At 31.7% G+C, this 27446-nt stretch overlaps 1 protein-coding gene across 1 annotated transcript; it reads right to left on the reverse strand.

The window, feature by feature from the left end:
- Positions 1 to 26099, reverse strand: LOC127727798 (SCO-spondin-like). Its single transcript, XM_052234913.1, has 20 exons — positions 25839 to 26099; positions 24345 to 24498; positions 23043 to 23189; positions 22358 to 22541; positions 21923 to 21972; positions 20763 to 20927; positions 19720 to 19866; positions 14339 to 14582; positions 13220 to 13266; positions 12639 to 12714; positions 10646 to 10807; positions 9970 to 10022; positions 7610 to 7777; positions 6604 to 6759; positions 5992 to 6144; positions 4654 to 4856; positions 3900 to 4004; positions 2941 to 3001; positions 1946 to 2242; positions 1 to 68 (listed from the first exon to the last, which is right to left on the reverse strand). Exons 1-19 carry the CDS (start codon positions 25839 to 25841, stop codon positions 1950 to 1952), a joined length of 2571 nt encoding a protein of 856 aa, XP_052090873.1. The 5' UTR covers positions 25842 to 26099; the 3' UTR covers positions 1 to 68; positions 1946 to 1949.
- Between the last annotated feature and the right edge of the window lie 1347 nt (positions 26100 to 27446).

Consider the following 27446-nt stretch of genomic DNA (forward strand, 5'->3'; position numbering starts at 1 on the left):
ATTATGTACAATGTTATCAATGTTATTAATGTTTATATTATCTGTTGGATATCTTTGTCTTGCTGTCTCTGGAAATAGAAAAAAAGAAAAAATTATGATGGCAGTGTAAAGGTGTCAGACCACCGATTCACTCCCTCCAATTTAGAACGTATGTAAAAGCAGCCCTACTCTGACACAAAATAGAGCTTTTGATGTCACTGTTTACTTCAACTAACCAACAAATTTGCAGAAATGAAACTTTTGATGAAAGAAAAATATATTTAGACCATTTTGAGCCAAAATTTACATGTTTATGAGTTTGCATTAAAAATTGAGGATTAATGCACTCCATAGTATACTAATTTAAGATTTCCAGAAAACCAGGGGTTATATTTAGTAGTACTTGTATTCCCAAAGGCAGTTCTTTCTTACAAGACTTTAAACATGGGTTGGAAATGGGCATGTAGAAACGTGATGCATGTACAATGCAGGATATACCTGGTTTCTATAAAGTTAACTTAAGGTAAAATGTTAGGAAAGCTGTGAAAATTGCAAAATTTGGTTGAATAGATAGAGATTTTGAATTGGTGGTCTGACACCTTTAAACGTTCTGATTTGATTTTTGTTATTATGATTAAGCGAAACTATAAGAAATCAATTACCAATGTAATAACACAAACAACACACTGTCTGTTTACCTACTATAAATGTGCTACAGCATGTGGGAATTACAAATGTTCTTAAGCCTAAGGCAAACTTAAATTACCAGTAGGTGTTTCAGAATGACATGAGTGCCAATCAATATCTACAAACTAAATGGAAAAAGAAGGGAAAGTACATTTTATTATGAAATTTCCTAAGTCTGTGCACTGTAATTCTGTGACAAAAGGTTATCTGAAACAAATAATGACCTTGATCTTTAACTCAACATTATACACTTATAAATAGACCAAACATCAGCTCAATAGCAAGGCATAATGAACAAAAAAGGTCCAGACAACATAAAGACTAGAGAATGACAGAAGGATGCATATCAGTAATGTTTTATTCCCTGTCAAATGGAGTACAGGGTCAAAGGAGTATAAGATCTAAGGAGTACAGGCTCTAAGGATTACAGGCACTACACAACTGCAAACAGTGTATGTAAATTGTGTACATAGACATACAGAAATGATGATGACACACCAATATCATGATACAACCACAAATAGACTGGCTTATAAAATTCCTACTGCCTCTAAATATAGATTGATAACTTTTCTAAATTGTAGACTTAAGTTTCAGCAAGATAATTATACAATTGGCAGACGTTCAAATGGATGTAGGCTCTAAACAACAATATTTAATATAGAAATGAAAGAGATTCAATTGAATGTAACTTGTAGACTCTAAACATGATATTTTTACAAATGGCAGAGGTTCAATTGAATGTACACTCCAACAAAATATTTTTACAAATGGCAGAGGTTCAATTGAATGTAGGCTCTAAACAAAGATATGTAATTTAAAAATGCGAGAGTTGCAATACAATTGGAACCGTTAATGTTATTACATGGGAGAAATCCTCATCAACAAGTTTGATACCAAATATCAAATAATTCCTTTCATAATACAGGAGCTAAGTAATAATGTAATGAAAATTGTGGATGGACAGCCTAATGGTAGGACAATGTGATTGATGTATACCTCCCACTGAGTGATAGGGCAGGCTATCTGGCTTTGTAATAATGTAACCCACACTTTGTATTGCCAAGTTGGTTTAAAGTGAAAGTCGGTAAAAATCAAACTTCAGTCATTTGTAATTGACACTAGTCTTATTAATGATCAAACAATTCATGATAATCACTATACATCTTTTGTACAGATGACATCAATAAGAGGTCACATTTATAAGTTATAAGATGTACATTTTAAAATCTTATACATTGTATAAACATTAAACTTCATCATAAGAAAAGAAACTAACCAAACTAAATGCATGAATTGCATGAACATGAATCCATCATGGCTATTTGTGCTTTAGCAGAAGTCTTTAGTGGTCCACACACAACATCTACAGTTTCTGTTTTCAATACAGTCCCAGTACAACATTTACAATCCTGGAGAATACCCTGGTTCACGGAAACTTGTCCAGTCAAAACAAGCATGGGAGTACTAGTACTGTTTCCACAACCTCCTGAACAGTATTTAATAAAGATTGGTTCCGTAGTAATGCAGTCTCCACTTTGTAGAACTTTGAAATCAGTACGTAATGTACAGGTAGCTGTAAAATCAACAATGTACATGTTAGTAAACAGCACATGGAGATTGCAATAACTATTAACTTTATGAGATACTGTATACACAAAATTAATTTGCAGCATACAAGTAGATGTAAGAGATATACAACACATATAAAATTTTAATGTGGTAAACAGTGACGTTAATTTTTTTCTCTTATTTTCTGGAATCATTCTATAAGAGATATAACATCTCATAATTTACATCATTTAGTATTCTTTCTTGTCCCATATAAATTATATATTTTTTATAATCCTTACAAAATAAGAGAATTTTGTATAACCTATAGCTTGAAAACAAGCTCAGTGACAAATAATTTTTATTATATTTTTGAAGATATAACTACATTTAAGAAAAGTATAAAAGAAATTTACTTTTTACAAGATCCACTCCTAATGATGTCATGCTAGGAGCCTCCCCCTTTTTTCAAAATCCTGGATATGTACCCGTTAGTTTTCTCTTTTGAATTGTTTAACATTTGTCATTTTGGGGCCTTTTATTGCGGACTGATATGGGTTTTGCTCATTGTTGAAGTTCATACGATGACCTATAGTTGTTAATTTATATGTCATTTGGTCTTTCGTGGAGAGTTGTCTCATTGGCAATCATACCGTATCTTCTTATTTTTATATGCAACATTAATTGTAAGGATAATATCCTAAAAATCTTCGATTCACTTACTTTTTACAGGTTTGCAGACAGGACAGCATGGATCATTTGGATCATATTCAAGTTCTTCATCCTAAAAAGGCAAATTAAAATAAGTATCAATATGAGGCTACCCAGATCAAAGCAACGTTTAAATTGGTTTATTTGTATAATATGATCCTAAATTATTAGATCATTTTTAATTTTGACAGTTTTTTTTGTGTAAGTGCAGTGGTATAATCTTTGAATTTCTCTAAGACAACCGACAAAAAATCAATGAAATAGAAAAATCTGTTTTCTTTGTTCGGCAACATTTCCATAACAAATGTTAAGAATGGTCAAACTCAACATAATAAAAATCAATGAATGCTTTCAGTGTCCTTATAAATAAAAGCAACAGTAGTATACCGCTGTTCGAAAACTCATAAATCAATAGAGATAAAAACAAATCCGGGTTACAAACTAAAACTGAGGGAAACGCATCAAATATAAGAGGAGAACAACGACACAACAAACACACAACATTAAAATGTAACACACACAGAAACGAACTATAATATAACAATGGCCATTTTCCTGACTTGGTACAGGACATTTTAAGAAAAAAATGGTGGGTTGAACCTGGTTTTGTGGCATGCCAAACCTCCCGCTTTTATGGCAACGTCAAACACAACACCAAAACGACAACATCACATGACAGGATCACAATACAAATAAATGGGAGAACATATAGGACAAAGAAACACACGAATAAAGTTAGTCATAGAATTTTGTTTTATTAAATAAGTTTAAAAATAAAAATAAAAAGACAAAACATAAGTATTACTTCTTGGAGCCATGTCTTTCACATGCAAACTAGAAAAACAAAATAAGAAAGTTGGCACTGCTAAAACTCCAAAACATAATATAATAACAATTTGAAGGGAACTTTCATAGGAATTTATTTGTCATGAGCATGATCAGATTTTCAATTAAATAATTTGCATGCTTACATTACTACAGACTGGTATCTGACATGTCCTGCTACACTTCACCTCGCCATCAACACATTCACACTTCTCACACGTATTATTAGGATTGGTCCATATTTCTCCTGCCTAGAAATAGTATGTTTTAACTTAAATTATAATAGAAACAGGGGCTCTAAAGAAATATTATTTGAAAAACAAATAAAAAGTGAAGACAATTAATTACAATCCATCAAAAGAATTTATTAAACATGCATAAAATTGTAATTGGGAAGTCAAATTAGAACCAAAAAATGAGTAACAATCTTAAAATGATTTGCATAACAGCTAGACCCAGAATAAAAACACTTTATTTATGGCTGTTATATTTGGATTTGATTAAGTGTTTTCAAAATGTGTAAAGGATTAATAAATTAACCACAATTTTTAATATAGACAACAAAATCACTAGGACAAGTATAACAATAACAAACAATACCATATCAAAGATTTAATTGTCATTTGTTCCTCCTAAAAACAATGATAATGTTATCAGTTCCTGAGCTCAGAATAAGACTCTTTATTTATTTGATTTAATCAAAGTACAACATTTAAAGTCTTTATACTAAAATTCAGATTCATTGAATTTCAATTTATAGATTATTCTACTACTAATCACTGTTTTCAAAAGAAACAGCAAACTATATCAATCTAATTTACCTCCACAATCCATTTTGAGTTGCTATTAATCAGACCTTTTATAAATTTTACTATTCTTATTACATAAAAGCTGACTTACCTGTTTGGGTTCTGGTGTATAGCAAATAGAGCAGTTTTCCTCCTTGACACAATCCCCTAGCTGGTTCAGATAGTAATCATCCTCACATATACATCCCTCAGCTATTTCTAGGCACTCTACTACGGGGATTGGGTTAAATCTATTGGCACATGTCTTCTCACACATTGTATGGTTACTCCACTCAGTGTGATTTTTATCACATACTGAAGTAAAAGGAATACATTTGAAAATGAAAGTTGTTTTTGACACAAAAGATGGTGCTGACTCCTTTTTTTCTTGTCCAATTTAATAAATACAAAAATAATACTATTCACGCAAAACCTTAAAAACTGAATAATTTCTCCCAATGTAATCTATATAAAACAAGATGTAGTGTATGCTCACTACTCACTAATTTATGCCTTGCTCTTAATTTGAGTGAAAACAAAAAACAAAGCAAACAACAGATAGTCCATATTAAGCATGCATATTAGATTACCAAACTTGATATCAAATATCAAGTAGCTATGATTTGTAGTCGCTGAAAAAAATGCAATTGAAATTTCTTATATATAATGGCACCAATGACAAGAACATTCTTGTAATTGGAAAACATAAATTAGATAGGTTAATGCATGTACAAATGGGTTTCACTGTATGAATATAAAAATAAGGAGATTTTGTATGATTGCCAATAAGACAACAAGAGCTTGGTACCAAATATCAAAACATTCTAATTTGAACTTGCTTAGAAAAATGTGACAAACTTCCTTACATAGGCATCTGTATACAGACATTAATGTATGCTGCAAACAAGAAGAAGATAAGTGTCTGAAAACGTGTCAAAGGGTCTAGTTTACCAATGTGATGTCTGGTACCAATTAAAAAGAAGCTCTGATTTGTCTTTGATGAGATAATTGCAATGAAAATTTTATATGTGTATGTGCATCAATGTGAAGAACACAAATCTATGTGGGAAAGCTATATTACACTTTTTCGTGGAGAGATAATAAGATCTGACAAATATCTGATGCACTTAGAGATGTAGTTTTAATGGCATCTTAATTCAATCCGAACATCTGATAAGTTTCAAAAACTATAATGATATAATCAGACAACCTGGTCATGTATTAATCTAAATTTCTAACCCTTATCATATATAAAAGAAGCTTGAATAGTGACATATTGCACTGGCTCAATCCCTACCACTCAGTATATGGTAAGTTCCAGTATAATTTCTGATGACCTCTATATTCTTATTAGGATGCATATACATGTACCTATAAGTATTTAATAAACACAATTCTATTGATATTAACCCATAAACCTTGTTTCCCAGATATATTTATATATACTCACTACAATCAGCAAGAGAGCATTGTTCATTCTCTGTATTAACTAGAGGACAGTTAACACTTATTACTGCTAGATCCTGTGTTCTCCTCTTGATACCAATACCACAACTGACTGTACATTCTGACCAAGGTGTCCATTCACCATAAGAACAACCACCTAAAATATATCACTTAATATGTTTTATGTGCACCTATCTTTACATTTTTAGTTTTTTGAGAAGTGTTAGAATGAAAAAAGACTGATGTGACATATTAAATCTCCTCAGTGATGGTACTCTTATATTATACATATTAGACATAACATTGTCTTTTGACTTCTTGTGGATCTCTTTAATGTTTTAATCTATTGAATTATATATATATATAGATGTTTATCATTTTCATTTGAATTGCTGATGTATCCATGCTCTTTTGGTCCCAAAATTGAAAAATAAAATATCATTTCTTTGCTTCTTCGCTGATATAAAGTCTAGTTTGATTTTGAAAAGGTTAAAATTTGGTATTTATGGAATACAAGACAGCTACAAGATACAGCAATGAAATTTAAATGAGTATTTTATATACTCAAATATTGATAACTGACTCCTTGCTAGTATTCTAATTTCTATAAACTTACAATCTTGTATTTGACATGACCTTATCTCAGTTGTGTTGATGCTTGGACAGGCATTTTGATCATCTAGGTTGACAAAGGTACGTATCTTAGCTTGTTCACCTGGGCCACAAGTAGACGAGCAATCTGACCAGTCACTCCAGTCTGATGTGGTACAACCTGAACATAAAGATAATAACATCTTATTACATTAGTTGCAATGAAATATTGTTTATTTTTACCAGTAAAATAAACACCTGTAATTTGACATGTGAAATTAATCGGATAATTTTCCTCCTCTGACATCTTACAAAGTAATATGACCACTTTAACAATTCAACAGTTTCAAACTTTTCCCCTGAACTGACAATGACGTATTTAAATGATTTGTAAATTTAGTTTTTTTTATATTCAATTCAATGGCGGTCTTTTTCCTATTCGATGTAAAGGATGTTTATACTTTTACTATAGAATCATTATTCTACGCGAGATACCAATTGTTTTGGATTTCATGGGTATTGGATAACCACAATATTCAACGAAGCACACTTTTTTAATATTAATACATGTTTTATAAAAAATCAAAACAACACATTATAAATTTCATGCGTCTGAAGCACTTTTCTGGATTTACCTTCATCAGGAACGCTCAAAGCCGAATATTTGAAAGCCAAGGATGTACAACGTTTTAGGAAAAACCACTAAATCAAATCATATCTATGAAAATACAAGTTTTCCTTGATCCATGAAAATTGGTAAACACTAATATAAACGAATCCTCAGGATTCAAGAACAATTTTTGTGCACACAAATAAATCATAAAAAAATGAGATATTAAAGACAAATAAAAGCAATCCCATCATGCCATACCGCAAATAAACAAAAAATCAGTGGGATAGTGTTGTCAAATGGCCAAACAGAAGACAAAGAACAAATATTACAATTTTATTTTATCTCATATTTCAATAAAGGATGCTTACATTCAGAATAGACTGTGCTAGATATGATACTTTGATTAATTGACACTTACATGATATATCTGCATTGCAGTCCTCCATTTCTACATTTGTTCCATTACAAGAGAGACCATCACAAAGTGGAAGTGGGTCATTACAAAGTCTGGTTCTTTGTCTGTTACCTCCATCACATGAACTACTGCATGAAGACCACTCTGACCATCCTGACCAGTTACCATCAACTAAAATATCAGGACAACTGATATGTTAAATCAATAGAAAAAATTATGAACTTCTATCATAATTTAAGTTAAGATTTTATTAAAGGGGCACTAGCTACGAGATACATATAAAATATAAAATATGGATTTTTTTTTGTTCAATCATTAATGAAAATGAAATAGTGAAATAATATATCGTTTTTAGTAGCCGTTACGGTTCTATTTTGTCAAAATAAGCTAAGAAGCATTAATGGTGAATAATTCACTCGCAAGTGAATAATTCGACCTCATTGAATCCGTATTCATGTGAACTTCAATTTAACCCCTTAGCTAGAGATGGATACCGCATGCATTGTGCGTGTTCAATTATTTAAAGGAAAAGAATGTCAACATTGAAAGTGAAACAAAGGTATAGCATTTGATTGAGTGATTCAATCCACAAAAAATCATTTTTATACAGGTAAAAACGATGATAAACATATATTTTTAATCTATAATATGAAATTAAACAGACCTAGAAAAATCCAAATGCACGAGTCTGCTATCTATTTATATATATATTTATGTTTATATCGCTTATATGGCAATCGGAGGTAATCGGAGGTCAACTCGACAGTTAATTAGATGGCGTCTAGACTAAAATACACACGAAACGAAGCTACATATTATCAAGCCTATGCCCGGTATATTGTTTATTTTAGACTTTTTATAATTTCGATAAATGTTTTACATTGTTATAAATCAAATATGAAAATTTGAGTCAAATCGGTGAACATGATTTTGACAGCTAGTGCCCCTTTAAGTAAAAACTTCTTTTTGTTCATTTTTCTCTCAATCCAGTGAGTTTGTCAAGAGTTATTTCCCATACGTATTTTCATATTGTATTGCTAACAGGTTTTAACTAAGGGTTTCATTCCTGGTGATTATTATATTGAATTCTTAAAACCTTATACTATGTTCAATTATTACAACATCATTGATAGATCGATGAGTTGGAACAAAAACTTGCGGGCTCAGAGTGAGAAAAATGTGTGTAAGAATTTGTAGGATGACTTGTCTTCCTGTAGACTGTTTTATTGTAAGCAAGGACATTAACAATATAGCTTAGAGTTTTTGTCTTGTACTAAGTAAGGTTATATACATATTTATAACACATCAACATATTATGTCCTGATATGCATGTAATATTTGTCACTGGATGTTAAACACCAGTAGAGATGCAGCAATGACTAATTTTCATGTTTTTGGTTTGACCTGGCTGGAGATTTAACCCACAACTGATTAAAAACTAGAGGCAACCCAGTCAGCAATCATGAGACCTACGAGGCAATGCAATGATAAAAAATATAACACCACCTACTTAAAAAACATTTTTGTATTAATTAAGATATTATATACCCAAAGGAGAATGGTTGATAAGGTCATTTGTTTGGCACTTGCAATTCAAATCTTTTCAATTTCCATTTATATATTAACATATGATTAATATGAGCAACAGTGTTACCAAAATAGATGTTTTGCCACTAGGTGTTTTATACATTTGTACCAAAATGATAATGAAAGTCAAAGTCAAAGCTATTGCTCATGTGAGCTTTAGTCAAAAAATGTTTGTAAAATCACCGGTTTTGGTCAGGTTTGTAAATCATTACATGTTTATGAATTCACATATTGACATTTCTGCACTTAACTCAACAGACTATATCAAAATGTTCATTTATATCATTTAGATCAACATAATTGTGAATGGATGAAAAAATCTCAAAGTTTGCAATACATCAGTGGACTGATAATACAATGGTTCTTATCATACTTCCTTCTTACAGGTGTGCATGTAGTTGAATGGTGTAGTTTGAATATGAAAAATAAAATTAAATATGTATATCAATAGTTTAGTGCTTGTTATATAGAACCAGGCAACATGCATTCATCTACTGACATACTTTTATGAAAAATAAATTTAACATTTTTTTACCGACAAAATAAAAAAACTGACTGATCTGCTTGGACTTACTACTTATTTTTCCGGATGACATAAGTAGAATGAACAGACTTGTGACAGTGTTTATAAATGGGTAATGGTGTAAAGTAGTCATTCTGACTTTATCCCAGTTTCAAACCCTTTCACGAAATGAAGCTACTAGTAGCTGATTGAGACTGCTTTTTCTTGTTGTACTCATTGAAGATCTTTAAAATGTAACTGAATATGGACTTACCAACTGCTACTTCATCTTTCGTACAGAACACCTTGTGGGTAGAATCACAGTAACTGTAAATATTTAAAAACACATTTCATAAATATATATCTACTCCACTACAATATCTGTAAATGTTTTAAGAAGACTACATCCAATTGATCATATTTTTTAAAGTTCTTTTTTTAATAGTTCTATTGTACTTTTTTTCAAACGTACAATAAGTATAGCAAATAAGTATATTTGAAGGAAGAAAAACAAAAATGGAATATATGTCCATAGAACATCATGCTCTGCATGCACTATCACATTTCTATGTTTAGAGAACCACAAAATCTAAGTAAAAACCTTAATTTAGTAACATTTTAAACATTTCACATCATGATTAATGTGTACTAAGTTTCAAGTTGATGTGACCATAACTTCATGGTAAACTACATAACATCAAAACTTTAACCCAATACAGACAGAAGCACAAACGTACAAACCATAATGGCCCCTACAACCTTAAGCGGGGCATAAAAAAGTGTGTTAAATTTATGATGTAACTAACTATATTGTGAGTGTATACAGAGTGGAATTTGTTGTTTTATTTATTCAATAAACAGATAGAAAAGTTGAACACTTGCAACACAACACAGCCATCTTATTTTCTGATTATTTCTCCCACATTCTAAACTACAAATATTAAACTTACCACAAAACACAGCCATCAGCCTGCCTTCTTATTATTTCACCCACAGAGTAGAACTTATTGTCATGTATACAGTCTACACATGTTCCAGGTACCACTATTGGAGTACAGGATTCTGTTTGTGAATAACTTCCACATGAATCAGGGTTTCCATCATTCAACTGCCTTTTGGTCCAAAATAAATAATAGGTTTGTTTTTGATATTTATGAAATTCCAATGCTTAAAATAATGCTATACATGAATAGTTAAAGTCATGAGGCTATTTGATCCAAGTTCAACTACGCAAAAATATGCAATACAGAAAGTCAGAAAATATATCTCAGCCACAGTGATCGCAACTTTTAGATAAACCATCTTCCTCAGAATTTAGTAATGATATGTAATAATGCAGGGGAGGTATAATCCGATTTACGTAAAAGAAATTGTTGTGACTTGTGCACTGTTTGTTTCTTTTTTTACTTGTGGCCATGTTGTTGTCAGTCTTTCTTCAACTAAAAGTGTGTGATTGCTGTTGCCAGTATCTTCTTCAACTTAAAGTTTGTGATTACCTTTTGCTAGTACCTTCTTCAACTTAAAATTTGTGATTGCCCTTGCCAGTACCTTCTTGAACTTAAATTTTGTGATTGCCCTAAGGTCCAGTGCCTTCTTGAACTTAAAGTTTGTGATTGCCCTAAGATCCAGTACCTTCTTCAACTTCAAGTTTGTGGTTGCCCTTGTCAGTGCCTTCTTCAACTTTAAGTTTGTGATTGCCCTTGTCAGTACCTTCTTCAACTTAAAGTTTGTGTTGAATCTAAGAATTTGATAAGGTATTGATATTTTTGTTAAAAATGTTTCCCTTTCATTGTTTATATATAGCCATGAAATATCAGTAAATTTGGTAGAATGTCCAGAATTAAAAAAGAACCTATCCCCCTTCCCATTTTTAACAACCTTTTCTCTTTGTTTGTGACATCATTTCAGTTTGAGTTGAGAATCATTGTTACCATTAAATCTACACATGTTGAAAAAGAAAAATCCTGATAATATTTCGTCTGGGAGAACATGATTTATTTATTAGTTGTAACTGGCTTTGAACTAGCTTTCAGTGACTGCTAGTGCTCTTATTGTGATACTTTATTTTTATCGTCTTTATGTTAGTTGTTTTGGCTTCATACCAATCTTTTGAGGTACCAACTGATTTTTAGAGTCTATTTTCATGTTGTGCTGTTACACAATTGTCCCAGATAAGGGAAAGGGTTTAGCGTCCACACACCTGTCCCAATTCAGGAGCTTGTAGTTCAGCGGTTTTCATTGGTTTACGTCTCTCAAATTTATTTCTGATCAATTGTTTTGTTATAAATTAGGCCGTTGGTTTTCTCGTTTAAATTGTTTAACATTTTTCATGTTGGGGCCTTTTATGGCATACTATAGATATGGAAATTTCTCATTGTTAAAGGCCGTAAAGTTGCCTGTAATTGCTTACATCCACTTCATTTGAACTCTGGTGGATAGTTGTCTCATTGGCATATCTCCTTATTTTTATTTTGTTAACCATGATTGTCTTACCTGTATCTACTATGTACTCCTGTTTCACATGTATCACTACATTGTCTTGACTGTATCTACTATGTACTCCTGTTTCACATGTACCACTACATTGTCTTACCTGTATCTACAATGTACTCCTGTTTCACATGTACCACTACATTGTCTAAACTGTATCTACAATGTACTCCTGTTTCACATGTATCACTACATTGTCTTACCTGTATCTACTATGTACTCTTGTTTCACATGTATCACTACATTGTCTTAACTGTATCTACTATGTAATCTTGTTTCACATGTATCACTACATTGTCTTAACTGTATCTACTATGTACTCTTGTTTCACATGTATCACTACATTGTCTTACCTGTATCTACTATGTACTCCTGTTTCATCTTTATCACTACATTGTCTTAACTGTATCTACAATAAACTCCTGTTTCACATGAACCACTACATTGTCTTACCTGTATCTACTATGTATTCCTGTTTCACATGTATCACTACATTCTCCCCATGGACCCCAGTCGGACCAATCACAACCTGAAAATTAAAAGTTCTTTACAGTGGCGGATCCAGAAATTTTTCATAAGAGGGGGCCCGCTCCAGTCATGCTTCAGTGATTCCCTATATAATCAACCAAATTTTTCCCACAAAAGGGGGGGGGGGGGGGGGTGGGCCCGGGCCCCCTAAATTCGCCTCTGCTTTATCACTATAATGAAGTATCAAATTCACACACAACAAATAAACACTCTGAATATAGACTCAAAAGTAGAAATCCTAACAGAAAAGTCCCATATTGAAAATTATTTTCGAACTCTTCATAGATTTATATATTAGTAAATTTTTTAAATGTTAAACTTTTAAACAGAAGTAGCCATACTATTGTAAAATTCAAAGGTCAATAGATTTTTTGATTTTTGTTTAGGTATCAAATATTAGTTGAAGCCGTCTTAAGTATCCCGAAACCCTTTGTTCTGGACAGATGGACAAAGTACTGATTATTATGCTAATGAAAATACCAAATCCAACAATAAATCCAACTTACAGTCAGCTATTTTGTAGCAGTGGAAAGTTCCATTACTGGTACATTGGCTAGAAAGAAACAATGATAACAAGGTCAGATAATAAATTAAAAGTTTCTGTGGATTATTCATTTGAACTATATCATTTGTTATTATACAATGAACAGATTGTCAGTCCGTACAAAACACCCTCAGGGTTAACACAATACTCTCACTATATTAGACTTTTCTGGAAAAAGCTTGATTATTTCAAATAACCACCATATATATTTATTAACCTGATGTGTAATTTAAATTTCAGTTTGGTTAGGGAGAGTCAATACAATTCCGCTTTGTATTTGTTATTTTTATGAATTTTAGATAAATTGGGGGCAATTTAAGATGAGTTCTTTGAAAAATCACAAAAGGCATGTTACTGTGCATGTTTAAGAGAAAAAATGCCTTCAGACAACTAACAAATTTTCTAAAGCTGCAATTTTTGGCAGAAATAAAAAGACAATTTGGTTTCGTATTCGAACTCTGATAAGTGTTCCAGAAAAGCCCCAAAAACAGAAATCTGTGATGTAACTTAATATAACATTGTACTTCTGTGCAATATTCTACTTTTTCAACAAAGATTAAACAGATATAAACAAATTGTGTCATTGCTTTCCCAATTTTCTTGTTTCTTGTTCACTTTGTATAGAGGAAATGTTCTTATTCTAGCAAACTTCATAATGTTAATATTTTAACCCCAGATTTTTGCCTATTTTTACTGAATATTTTTCAGTCTTATCTTTGACAATATAATTATTTTTGTTAAGAGAGCAACCATATAACTTCAAGGAGGGATTATATATTATACGCTATCAATTGAATTATTTTTTTCAAAATTTACCACTATAAGGTGTGGGGAATGTCTGGATTCCGAATATTTTTTTTTGTCATCTGCTTGACCACAATATTTTTTTTTCATCAAATTGGGGATCAGAATATTTTTTTTAGGAAAAAACCATAACCCCCTCCATGGTCGTTACCTAGTTCATTAATTTTTTTTATGCAGTCAAAGCATGCTTCAAAGATAAAAAAAAATATTTACATACCTACTAAATCTTCATTCTGACTCAAATACATAATATGATTATTGTCTGAAAAAAACCTACCACTGTTCACATTTAGCTTTAAGGTAAGTGAATCCTTCTGCCACAACATCACCAGCATCATTATAACAGGGACAATCTATGGCAGGAATACAGTTATCATTGTACTGCACAAATCCCTCTGGGCAACCACATCCTGGTTCACAGTAGTCCGGCTCTGTACATGTTTCAGGTAGTCTGTAGTCACGACAGGTTGATGGACAGTGTGAACAGTTCAGTAAAACATACGGTGCAACACAAGCTGGTGCTTAAAGAACAAAGCAGGAATTCGATAAGTTGTTTACTTATTTCAAATCACTCTTTATATAGTCTAAGATTTGAGAAAATTGACCAGTCCCACAATGGGCACTGATCCGAAAATTGACTTCACTACTGTAAACCAACTTAATTTCATGTTAAGTTCTTTCTAGCCAACTAAAGATTTGTTTCCGGGATCTGCTGATTTTCTTGATATATTTACATAAGGCAAGATCCAAGTTTCATTATTTGCGACAATTGAAATTCACTTTACATTCTATTCGAGAAAATCGAGATTTGCTTGTGAACATAAGTTGGTTTATAGTATATCAAAGAGACAGTGATATGTAAATACAAGGAAATTGTATGATTTCTGAAACAGCTAGATCGCTGTGAGCATGTTGACATCTCAAACTAGGAAAAAAAATGGCCATTTCCTCATGATGTTGATATTCAAATAGCTACCTAAAGCCTTGAGAGTAAACCACATGATATATAAAGTATGTTAGACAGTATAAGCATAATTATCTTCAGTTACTTGATATTAGATTCAATGTATTTAGTCAAGAACTTCAAAACTGGGATTTTTCATTTTATCAGTAACATCATAATTAATCTGATTTCATATAATATTATTACCAAATTCTGAAATTTTTGCATATGACAAATATACATACAGAGAATATTGGGCAATATGACCCTTAAGTTGTGAGCCATAAAAGTGTCCTGTGAAATAGTGTCACCCCGGACACTTTTTCACAGAAGAGGTATATTTAAATGTGTCCGATGCTGTGAAAAAGTGTTCATTCAATTAGACATAATTTCATGATAAAAACTATTAAATTCTGTCCTGTAAAGGTTGATTTTCAATAAGAGGACACTTTTTCACAGTAAAAAAGTGTCATTTAAATGCAGATAATAAAAAAGTCACTGAATTGTTTTAGATATATTTAATTTTCTATTACAAAAACAAACCAATTAAGAACCAAGTTATAATTTGATATAAACAAAAATTGTAGGGTGTTGAATTCCAAAGCATTTTCAATTATCTAAGCTATAAAGATGTCGACAAAAAGTATCCACCAGCCTCAACTGACAATGAGAAAAAGAACTATCAGAAGACTTAAAGCATCCAACTATAAAATAAAAAAATGATGAACTGTACTTTACAACTATTGATAAAAAAAAAACAAAAGAGAGAGTATTGTTTTATTGTATCATTTATGTTTAATTACACATGGTGATGATCACATTTTCTATGAATTCAGTACTCCAGTTTATATGCCATGTTTTAGTAGAGACAAATCCCCCATGCTAATTTTAAAACTTTAATTTAGATAAAGAACTGAAGCCACGCCTGGAAACCATCTAATCTTAACCAAATGGTTTAGCGATAAAAAAAAGGTTTACTGGCACTTCCTGTTGAGCTTTTCTGGTATAAAATATCAAAAATATAGATAGGGTAGGTTGACTTTTCGTCAATTTATTGTTAATCTGTGAATATTTTGTTAAATAGGAGAATGTCATGTCATAGATAACTAAATAAGAGCTTGTCTCGTTTATTACTCGGATCAATATAATTTCAAATGACATCGGAATCACTTTTTCCCCGCAGGTTAGTGCGGCCAGCTCAGAGAGTTTTTGACAAAATGACAGTGAGTTCATCAATAAAGCTAACGTATTTATCAGTATATAAGTGTTTTTCTTAATCAATAGAAACTTTTAATAACATGTTTCTTTACGAATATGATTTTATTAAGCTGAATAAGTTAAAAAGTATGTCGGATTGAGATTGTCTGGCATCGGTTGTGATATTATGGACCAAAGTTGAGATCGTCTGTCAAATAAAACTTTCAACTATCGAAGTGTTGGATTCGACCAAAATTCATAATATTTTCGTATAGTGGTTTTCAAATGGGAAGTCTAGCGCTTAAAATTTTAACTCCAGCGCTGGACATGTAAAATCTAATGCAGAAGATATAAAGCCCATCGCTGTCGATATAAAGTCAAGCTACATACGTATAAAGTGAGTCCGGCGCAGGTGATGTAAAGTCAAGAACTAAAGATCTATACTTTCAGAGCTGTAGAAGCAAAGTTCCACCGCTGGAGAAGTCGTCCACTATTACTGTCCGCTGGACTACATCGCTGGGTTTTACATCTTCATGACTGGACTTTAGAACTACAGAGCTAGGCACATCTCCATCGCTTGACTTTGCTTCTCCAGCGCTAAACTATACTTCTTTGGCGCTGGACCTTACATACCCAGCGCTTGACTTTATGTAACAATACACAGTTAGGGGAAAACTCATATAATTTTTAACCACTACCTTTCTTTCTAACTAATAAAGCTTACTGTTAATGTCATGTATATGCATGTGTATGAAAACAGCATCTTCAATAGGTTAAAATGGTGAAATGTAATCTCTTTTTGGAGTAACCATTGCAACAATCTGCATTTATTTGATACAAAGTATTGCCAAAAGGGATGAAAATGTCACAAATGTCCCCAAAATTTGGTCCAAATTAACATTTCAATCCATTTGAGTGATACCATTTCTGAAACCATTGATATTTATGTATCAAGATGTCAAATAAAAACATATGCATTTTACCTCATTTTTCGATAAAATTGGATTGAAAAGTTCGAGCGCAAAAAGTTTATCGGAAAACACTTCAATAATGTATGGACATATAACCGGAACTAATGTGAAAAACTGACTGTTAAACAGAAAATGGCATATAAACATGCAAAACACAATCTTGATGTTCATATAGATCCCCTTCGAAGGTTTTATTATTTTTCAGCTATCTAATAGTCAATCGTATAGCACAATAACTTTCATAGTTGAAAACATTAACAAGGGCCAAAATGCTAAACCAAACTCCTAACTGTGTATTACCACCTTATGTCTACCGCGCTCAAATTGATATATATATAGTGCTAGACTTTTAACTTCTCTTATGTATGCCACATCATTCTCTCTATTTTAGGCCAGTGTGTGTACAAAAATTATAATACGACGCACACCATGCACTATTCTTGGTCCGAAATCATATTCACGTTAATGTTTTCACTTTCAAACATTTATGGGGGGAGGCGAGATCAATATACCGTTATTTTGGAACTTTGGATACAACAAACAAGATACTTCATATCTGAGAAACAGGCAATATACGCCCCTCAATTTTAAGAATGTATTTGTACATTTTTGTATTATTCAAAATTATCAGTAAAAATGTGTTCTACAACCAGGATCTCAAGTCCTTTACCTTTCATTTGATATATTCTACATAGTTGGATATTTACATATTGTTTTTAAATATGGACTACTTTCCAGTATGTTCTTTTTGACCAGGCTGAATTAGGTGGTGAAACATCTTACAAAGTCTATCCGAATTATTTTTGCAAAGAATACCGCTCAAGCCGGTGCTAGGGGTCGTCTTAATCTTGCCTGTGAGGAGAGAGTTGTTTTGCCTCGTTCCTTTGCTTTTTTGTGTTTTTGCTGTGCATGTACGGATTTTGCGTCATGGATAGATACCCAATATCCTTTGTTTTTCTAATTCACATTTTGAGCGCCACACTTTTCATCTTGTGCACTAGACTTTACTTCTCCAGCACTGGACATTACATCTTTAGGTATATACTAAAAATATTTACTCAGCGCTAGACTTTCCATCTCGTTTTCTAGACTTTAAAAATCACTACTCTTTAGTATCTGTGTTAGACCAACAGGGTTCGATCATACAAAACTAATAACAAGTTAAAATGACAACAAATTTACAGAAGGTTCGTGAATTTTGACGGTCGTATCAGATTGACAATTTGCTAGTTGAAAGTTTTATTCTACAGAAGCTCTCAACATTGTTCCAGAATATCACAACCTATACCAGACGATCTCAACCTTACATAACTTATAACTTATTCAGCTTAATAAAATCATATTCGTAAAGAAACAGGAAAAACTGTAATTATACGTTTATAATGCGTAAGAAAAACACTTATATACTGATAAATACGTTAGCTTTTTGGTGAACTCACTGTCATTTTGTCAAAAACTCTCTGAGCTGGCCGCACTAACCTGCGGGGAAAAAGTGATTCCGATGCCATTTTAAATTAAATTGGTCCGAGTAATAAACGAAACAAGCTCTTATTTAGTTATCTATGGCACGACATTCTCCTATTTAACAAAATATTCACAGATTAACAATAAATTGACAAAAAGTCGATCTACCTTATCTATAATTTTGATATTTTATACCAGAAAAGCTCAACAGGAAGTGCAAGTAAACTTTAGTTGAAGCTATGTATGCATTTTGTAGGTATTGAGAGTGGACACTTTTTCGCGAGAAATGCCGTCCTTTCTATGAAAGACACTTTTTCCCATCTGTGGACACGATTTCATAGACGATATTTCATAATAACATCATGTCTGTGGACAACATTTACTGTCAAAAAGTGTCCGGTGGACATAATTTCATGGCGGACAATATTTAATCCTACAAAGTAACCATCAAAATTCAAGAATTGTTCTGGAAAGTATTCATTTGTAAACTTTGCCAAGTCACAAACTGAATCAATCTTATTAATGCGCAACATATAAACAACCGAACGAAAATGAGGAGCAAGTGCAGAGAACTAATTCTAATTAGATTAAAACTGTATAAATTAAGTCTGAAGCACTTTGTGAAATATTTGTCAGTGAGCTGAGTTGAAAACACATTATAAACCAATGAATTACCCTATTCATAAAAACACATTATAAACCAATGAATTACCCTATTCATAAAAACACATTATAAACCAATGAATTATCCTATTCATAAAAACACATTATAACCCATTGAATTATCTTATTCATATAAACCAATGAATTACCTTATTCATTAAAATACATTATAAACCAATGAATTACCCTATTAATTAAAACATATTATAAACCAATGAATTATCCTATTCATAAAAACACATTATAAACCATTGAATTACCTTATTCATATACACCAATGAATTACCTTATTCATTAAAACACATTTTAAACCAATGAATCACCCTATTAATTAAAACATATTATAAACCAATGAATTACCATATTCATTAAAACACACTATAAACCAATGAATTACCATATGCATTAATATTAACTTACTAGATGTACAGTCTGAAATGCAAGGTTCTGATTCAAACTCTGGTCCACTTGAACAAGTCTTCACACGAGTTCTTGTACCTTCAGTACAGTTTGTTGGAGCCAAACAGGTAGACCATTCTCCCCATGCACTACAAACTGGTGTTGTTACTGAAAAAATGTTCAATTTAAAGTAAGATTAAAAACAGAATATACATTGTATCTGATATATGTGCAGATTGTGTATTGAAAGGAGGGAAAACAAATTTGGACTAACTGAGTCATGTAAATTCACTGAAAATGTTTAAAACATGTAATTAACATGTACATGCATGATACCAACGCTGCACAAATTGTTCAAAGTTTAAGATCAAGTAGTGGATTAAAATGTACATTTCCTTATAAACAGTTTGTTATATATACAATATTCTTACAATGTAGGAAAAGTTCAAATTTATTTGACAAGCTTTAGAATCAGAGAGAAAAGCCAGGCTGTTATTTAACATTAAACGTAAACGCATATTTGTTTTCCATTCAAATTGTTGAATTTGTTTTGAATGAAATAGACATGACTAAAACGCGGACTGCAATGATCGAGGACCTGAAATTGAACTGTTATGTAAACAGTAATTTGATGAACATAACAATTTGCTAGCATCAGAAGCAAGATACCAGGAGATTATAAACATACCACTATATATATTCATTGCTTAATTTTATCTACAGTCAACCTGTATTTGTATAGTAGAAAGGTCAATTGCAGGATAAAACTATATAAAATGTTCAACTATGGATATGTCAACACCATACATGGTTGTACAATTTATCCAGATATCTATTAGAGGCTCTCACTTAATATGTTTTAGTATCAGTGGCAGAAAAAAAAAACATAAAATAATTGAAAGAATGAGTGAAAACCAATGTGTTAAGCAAACTGTTAAGAAACCAACAAATCGCTATTGCAAAAAACTTTTTTTTTTATCTCTGAAATTTATAAGGAATAAATTTGTAAGTGGATAAATACTATAAACAAACATCAAATGTGAACTGGTTTCCTGTATATTCACCTGTTGTTGGGCATGGTAAGGTATTACAATCCTGTGTGTCCTTGACAGGAGCTGTACATATGTTTGGATTGGTAACAGTGAGAAGTAACCTTTCCCTGGTTTGTTGTCCATTATCACATGGTTTAGTACAATCAGTCCATGCACTCCAATCAGCATAGGAACAATCTACAGAGCAAGAAGATCATTTCAGGTGGATACATTAAATCTAGGGATTATGACAGCTTCATGCTGCAAATAGTATAACAATTCATGATCACTGGATATGATTGATTTCTCCAGAATGGAGGATTTCATGTATGAAAGAAGACTAATATAAGAAAGTACAAAAAAAACATGTCAGTATTTTTAATAAATCTAAAACAGTAAAGGCGTCAATAGGCAAAGTGGTTTAATTTCACCTCATTTGGCTATAATCTTGACCAAGTGTTGTCTGAGGTTGGAGGTTGGTATGCCCAGCTCTGTCAAACCAATATATTTATTTAATCCGTATATGTATTGCAATATTATGACGGATTCATTATCATTGATGGGAACTAACTTTTGTGGATCTCATGTTACTGTAAAAGGTAACCACAAATTTTAAGTGTTTAACGACATACAAATTTTCTATGCTGAATCTGTAAACACCACAAAATCTGTATATCTAATTTTTCCTAAAACCACTCAAATTGATATAAAAATAATAAAAAGAATCCTGAGTGATAAAATTACCAAGTGAAACCAAACATGAAGAACCATAAAAAATTAATTCTTCAAGAAAGCTTTACCTGTGTATATTTCCTTAAATTCATCAGTATAATGCAGATACTGCAGTGGTAATTTTGTCTACTTAAAGTTTATATATCGCAACAAAAGATAAAAAAGCCAACTGAACACAAAGTGTTTACATCCTAATATATTTAATAACATCATTATTTCAAAATTCTAAAAATGTCAAAAATCTTCATGAATTTATCAACATTACTGACATCATTTTCAATGAATGCGAAAATATTTGGAAGCCTAAATTATAGGACTTTCATATACTATATAAAGGTCTTTAATCATGATGGACCATTGTGCAACGAAATACAGGAAACTTCCGCACTACACAGAAAAACATAATTAATTTGTAATATTTCACTAGCTGATAAAACTGATTGTAAAAGAAGTATACATACTTTCACAAGTTCCAATCTGACAAAGGATGTTACCATTGCTTTCACAAGTGCTATAATACAACAAAAAAGAAACATGTAATTTCAACAACAAAATTTCAAATATCAAAATGTATCAGTAATAATATCAAACTTTATAATTTAAAGTAACCAAATTGACTGCTGACAGAATACTAAATAACTTTTGAAATTTGGCAAAGTTTTGTGTATAGTTGTTTAAATTGTAAAAAGATGCACCAATTTTATTTTGTATTTTTGTAATTGGCATTCATATATTTATTTCTCTCAAATTGTAAAACCAAGCCATATTTTTTTCTGTTCCACACCCATCCAGCATCAGTTACTCCAAGCAAAGACAGCTGTTCTTTTTGTCTTTGACTAACTTATAAGTTACTATGGACATAAAGACAGGACATAATAGTTTAATTTTATACTAACCAGTTACTACAACCAACAAAGACAGTGACTCCTGCTTCTATTGTATCATTTACATAAATCTTTTCATTATCACTGGTAAGTCCAGGCTGACCATCTTTCTCCACATAACCGATCAAACTGATTTGTGCATATCCAAAGTTGTCAATAAATGCCTGCTGACTGAATACACATAATGGAGCTGGAACTGAAATGACCAAACATAGTTTTCAACAAATGTCGATGACTAAATATATACATATTGGAGGTAATGGCTCCAGTGCCAATTTAGCTGTCAACCTATTTGACTGACGACTTAACATATATACATACATACATGTATAAGTAGTAATTTCTCAAAACATAGTTGTCAACATGTATATGTTATGCTGACTTGACATAGGTAATGAATCTTTTCTCTAACTAGAACACAGTGATACATCAATGTTGGACTGGCTTTGGATAAAATATCAATCATTAGTATTTGTGTATATATTATGACCCAAATCACTATGTGAATGTATAGGCAAAACAAAAACCAATATCATTAGAAACACTCATATCATAACTTTATCATGTTTATTAATAGACTATTGTCTATTGTAGACATTTAGATATCTTGTATTGCGTGGTGGAGTTGCTGTATAATTCCACAAAAAAATTTTAGATATAAAGTTTATTTTGTAAAGAATAAAGAAATACTATATACCTGTTATTGACGATGGTGTAGTTACTGTTGAAGCAGGTTGTGTGGTAATAAAGGGCAGTGTAAATATCGGAGGAGCAGCACCAATTTCAGTTGATATTGAGGTACCAGTAACACTTGTCACAGGTGATATTGTTGATAATAGGAACGCTGTACAAAATAAAAAATTAACTAAAATATTTTTTTGTGCATTATTCTCTTTTCTTTATATTTTCAATAGCATCCCATTATTCCTACTCTTTGTATTTTTTTGCCTTATTTTTCTTTATTCTTTATACTTTTAGCCTATTATTTTCTATCTGTAAACCCCGTTCAGACCATCTAGGATGATGTATTGTTGTCCTGGTCTGTGAGCACAAGCACGTACTTGTCTCTGAGTAATCATACGTATATACTTTAAAATATCAGAGACAAGTGCCTGTGTCTGTGAGTTCATCCATATTAATTCCGTCCGTCAGTATCAGGTTGAAATAAGGGCTTACATGCAAGTTACAATTATATTAAGATTTCCGAGAAAAAAATCCTTTATGGTCAATAAAGATGCCAAACTTAAATACTAAATTTAGCATCCTCTTTAAGAATACTAATTTACCAAACAAAAACTATAAAAGAAACCGGCTGTATAATCCTGTCATGGATGGTCAAACTGAGACCTACCTTACTGATAAATGATACATGCCCTTTCATAATTTTGACTGATGACCCCCAACTGACTACAAACATGACTGCCACTGTTACATGAATGAGAAAACTTGGACAAAAGTTCAATAAAATACACTAAAACAGCCTAAAGGGTTCCATTGAACCATGTTGTATCTTGCTTGTGACTATATTGATATCTGTGTAAAAGTGTAATGTTGACTGCCAAAAATATTAGTAAAGCACAGAAAAATGCAGACGAAAAAATTAAAAACTTGCTCAGGATGTAATCTCTTGTTTAGAAGCTTCTATCTAATTTCATTGAAAGTTTTTCAAGTTTTAAAATCTTTAACTGCAGACCTTAATGTAGATGTTAAATAATACCAAGTCCATTTATTACCAAAGTATGGAAAAAGGTGGAAAATTAATAAAACAAATCCACACATGACTTCATAATATATGAGGGGGGACTTGGTCGTTACCCACTGGATATTTTTAACAAATCACCAAGTATTAATTATTGGGCGAAGCTTGTTACCCTATACGATCTTGTTACTGATAGTTACAATGGAAACATAGCTTGGTGTAAGAATGTAAAATCAGGAATCCTTATTATAACTACTGTTATCAATTAACACCAACCCCATTTAAGACACTAAAGTTTACCTGGTTTTAAACAGGTTTCCACAGATAGATCATACAATTCTACATCACTGGTTGTATTTGGTTTTTGATATATTCTCAAGACAATTGTATCTCCAGGCATCCCATCGAAGTCCTGACTTATTTCTGTACCAACATCTTCACTTGTTACGTTGACCTTTAAGAAGCAAGATATATATACAAATACACCAATAATGAAATTTCAACCACTATTTATATAGTTCCAAGACAACAACCAACCAGGAATTATATATAATTATCGGATCCTCTATAACTGACAGATAATGTACAAACAGTGAATATTATAGAGTTCTCAAGATTTCTGCAACAATACTGTCAGTGATAAACAATTATTTGTACAGAGTAATGCTCCTTGGAAGATTAAACGGAAAATTGTATTGTGAGCCTACATTTCTTGTAATGAAAATTATATAGAAGGTTTATATCAGCGGCAATGTCTTGGACGAGATCAATTATTTTTACAGGAGGTTATATCCCTTAGCAATGTAAATTCTGTAGAAAAATACATTGCAAGCGCGTTCTCAAACACATTTTTGTTTGTTATATCCGCTGGGCAGATCACATATATGCAACGCAAGGGATGGGGAGGGGTAAGGGACATTGGAACGCTATTCTGTTATATATATATACATTTATCTACAATACAATGCCATGTTTCAGCCTGGAAATATTATAATAATAAATGCCGTGAATATGTCGCATTTCATCATACATTACTTTATTATTACACTTAGTTTATATTTCCTATTTCCTATTACTCTAGTTTCTCTTTTGCCAAACTGAACCTTTGATTATGCAAAAGACGTGGTAGAAATTGATGCCAATAAATGGACAGAGCTGCACAAACCGGAAAACTGATAAAAGAATTCCTGTGTATCCGCTTTCCAGTTCCTCCTAAACCACCACTCAGAATCTAATGGAAAGTTCTCACTTCACAGAGTCTTAATCATATAATGTCATTGTTCACCTTCTATTTTGCTTTTTATTAGAAAATTTTGGGCTATCCCCAAATCATGGCCTGTAAGCTGTAAAAGGGTATCGTTTTGCGAGCTGTGTGCACAGTACCTCGTGATCTCCTGTGTTACAGATTTTTCTGAAAAGATGTTATTATTTCAGCTTGTTTTATTTATTTAACGAGTTTCTGGTCATACAAACACACTTTTATCATAGACGAAAATATGAGTAGAGGGGCTGTACGTACGAACTGCTTCTTCGATAAAATTGTGTTGATGTGAGCATAAACACGTTAGATAAAGGAAAATAATCTAAAATAGTAAAAAAAATAATCTAAAATAGTAAAAAAAAAAAAAATCTATAGTAGAAAATGATAATAGATGGGCATGTGTAGGGTATGCTCTGATTGTTTTTTGTCAAATTCACCCTATATGCTATTAGAATGATAAAACTCTCAATAAAGATAATTTTATTGTTGATAAACGTACAGAAGAACTTTTAGACTTTTAATACTGTACATACCATTTCGGACGTGATATTTAAACCATCAGCATCGAATAAACTAACAAGCACCTTCTCAGCATTCTTCACTTTGAAAACCAAATTATGGAATTCAGCTGTATCATTGACACTCTTGATGCTGAATGAAATGGTACTATCTGGAGAATTAGGTATCCAGGATAATCCTGATCCGAGCAACCCATTTTCTGGATTACTTCCAGGTGCAGAGTCAGATGAAAATACATCAACATAGGGACTATGTACGTCAATTTTTTCTGTATGTTCACAGATTTCTGCGAAGAAGAAAACATTTCATTATGAACATTATATCAAATATGTTTATAAACTTGATCACGTTTCAATTTTGATCAAACGGAAGTTAATAACAAGATTCAGAATATCTGCACTTAGTTAGCTATACTTGTCTGAGTACTATTGAAAATTTTCTCAAATAATTGTTTAATCTTTCTACTTCTATATTTTTTAAGCATGTGATTAGAAAGACGAAATTTTGAAGTATTATAAATCTTATGTTCAAATTTTAGCGATTAGAAAGACGAAATTTTGAAGTATTATAAATCTTATGCTCAAATATTAGCAGGAAAAAGAGTGCATGCAGAGTTTTGTCAAAAAACAACAACATTATCGTTTTTTTTTTTATGGTTACAGCAGGTAAGATATCCTGTTCTTTTCAAGTGTGAAGTAGGTAAAGTGTCTATGTTTTTCCAGTGAATAAGATTTCAAATATTGGTAAACAGAGTTCCTTTTCTGGTAAGACATGGATAAAAATTTATTGATAACCATCAATTATTTTGAGTTATAAAAGAATGGGTGGGGGTCCCTACCATTCTATAATCCTTTTTTTTTTTTTTGGACATTTTTCTCTTTTCTTTCAGATATTTTTTGTCCATCATTCTCTATTTTTTATATTTTAACACACTATCGTTCTCTATTCTTTTATTTTTTTGATGCTTATTTTGCTCTATTTTGTATTTTTTTGGCGCTTTATTCTGCACTTTTGACCATTATTATCTTTTCTGTAATCCCTATCAAGACCCTCGTTAAAGTCAAATATAGAATGAAAATGATTTATTTCAAAACAATGAATATAATCCCTCTTATGCAAATACGAATGCAAAACGCAAAGGAAATGCATTTATAAAATATATCTATCCTTATACGTACGGACAATTTACTAACATACTTGTAATACAATCAAAACGTACTCTACGGGAATAAATCATTGTTTTTTTGTTCGGGTTTTTCGAGAACAGTCAAGGTTTTTCCTCTAATCGCGCTCAGGATTTATCAAGTGAATAAACACACCTAGTAAAGCATGTAAATTAGGAAAATAAGATTCAAACATGTTCTTATCAAATAACAAAGACTAAGCACTCACACAGCAATTGCTTGTAAAAAAGGTGATCACAATGCTGTATAAACAATAATGAAATAAAGTCATTTAAAAAAGCTTCGAATGCCTTCTTTTTTATATTTTCTTTCATAAACCGTGACCCGTCATGAAAGAGCCGGAAGTTTTAACGATAGGACTCTTAATTATCGTTTGTACCTAAAATATTCATATACTCAAAAATAAATTAGACGATCATGAATAAATCTGAAAAATAT

This window comes from Mytilus californianus, unplaced genomic scaffold (assembly GCF_021869535.1).
Source record: "Mytilus californianus isolate M0D057914Y unplaced genomic scaffold, xbMytCali1.0.p SCAF_2, whole genome shotgun sequence".
In the NCBI taxonomy this organism is placed as follows: domain Eukaryota; kingdom Metazoa; phylum Mollusca; class Bivalvia; order Mytilida; family Mytilidae; genus Mytilus; species Mytilus californianus.

Bases quoted from the DNA above. Each gene is read 5' to 3' on its own strand.
- LOC127727798 (XM_052234913.1), bottom strand. The intron at 10,023-10,645 runs GTAAGTTTAATA...AAATATTTACAG, and splicing joins GCTGATGGCTGTGTTTTGTG to TTACTGTGATTCTACCCACA. The intron at 2,243-2,940 runs GTAAGTGAATCG...TTGATTTTACAG, and splicing joins TGTCTGCAAACCTGTAAAAA to CTACCTGTACATTACGTACT.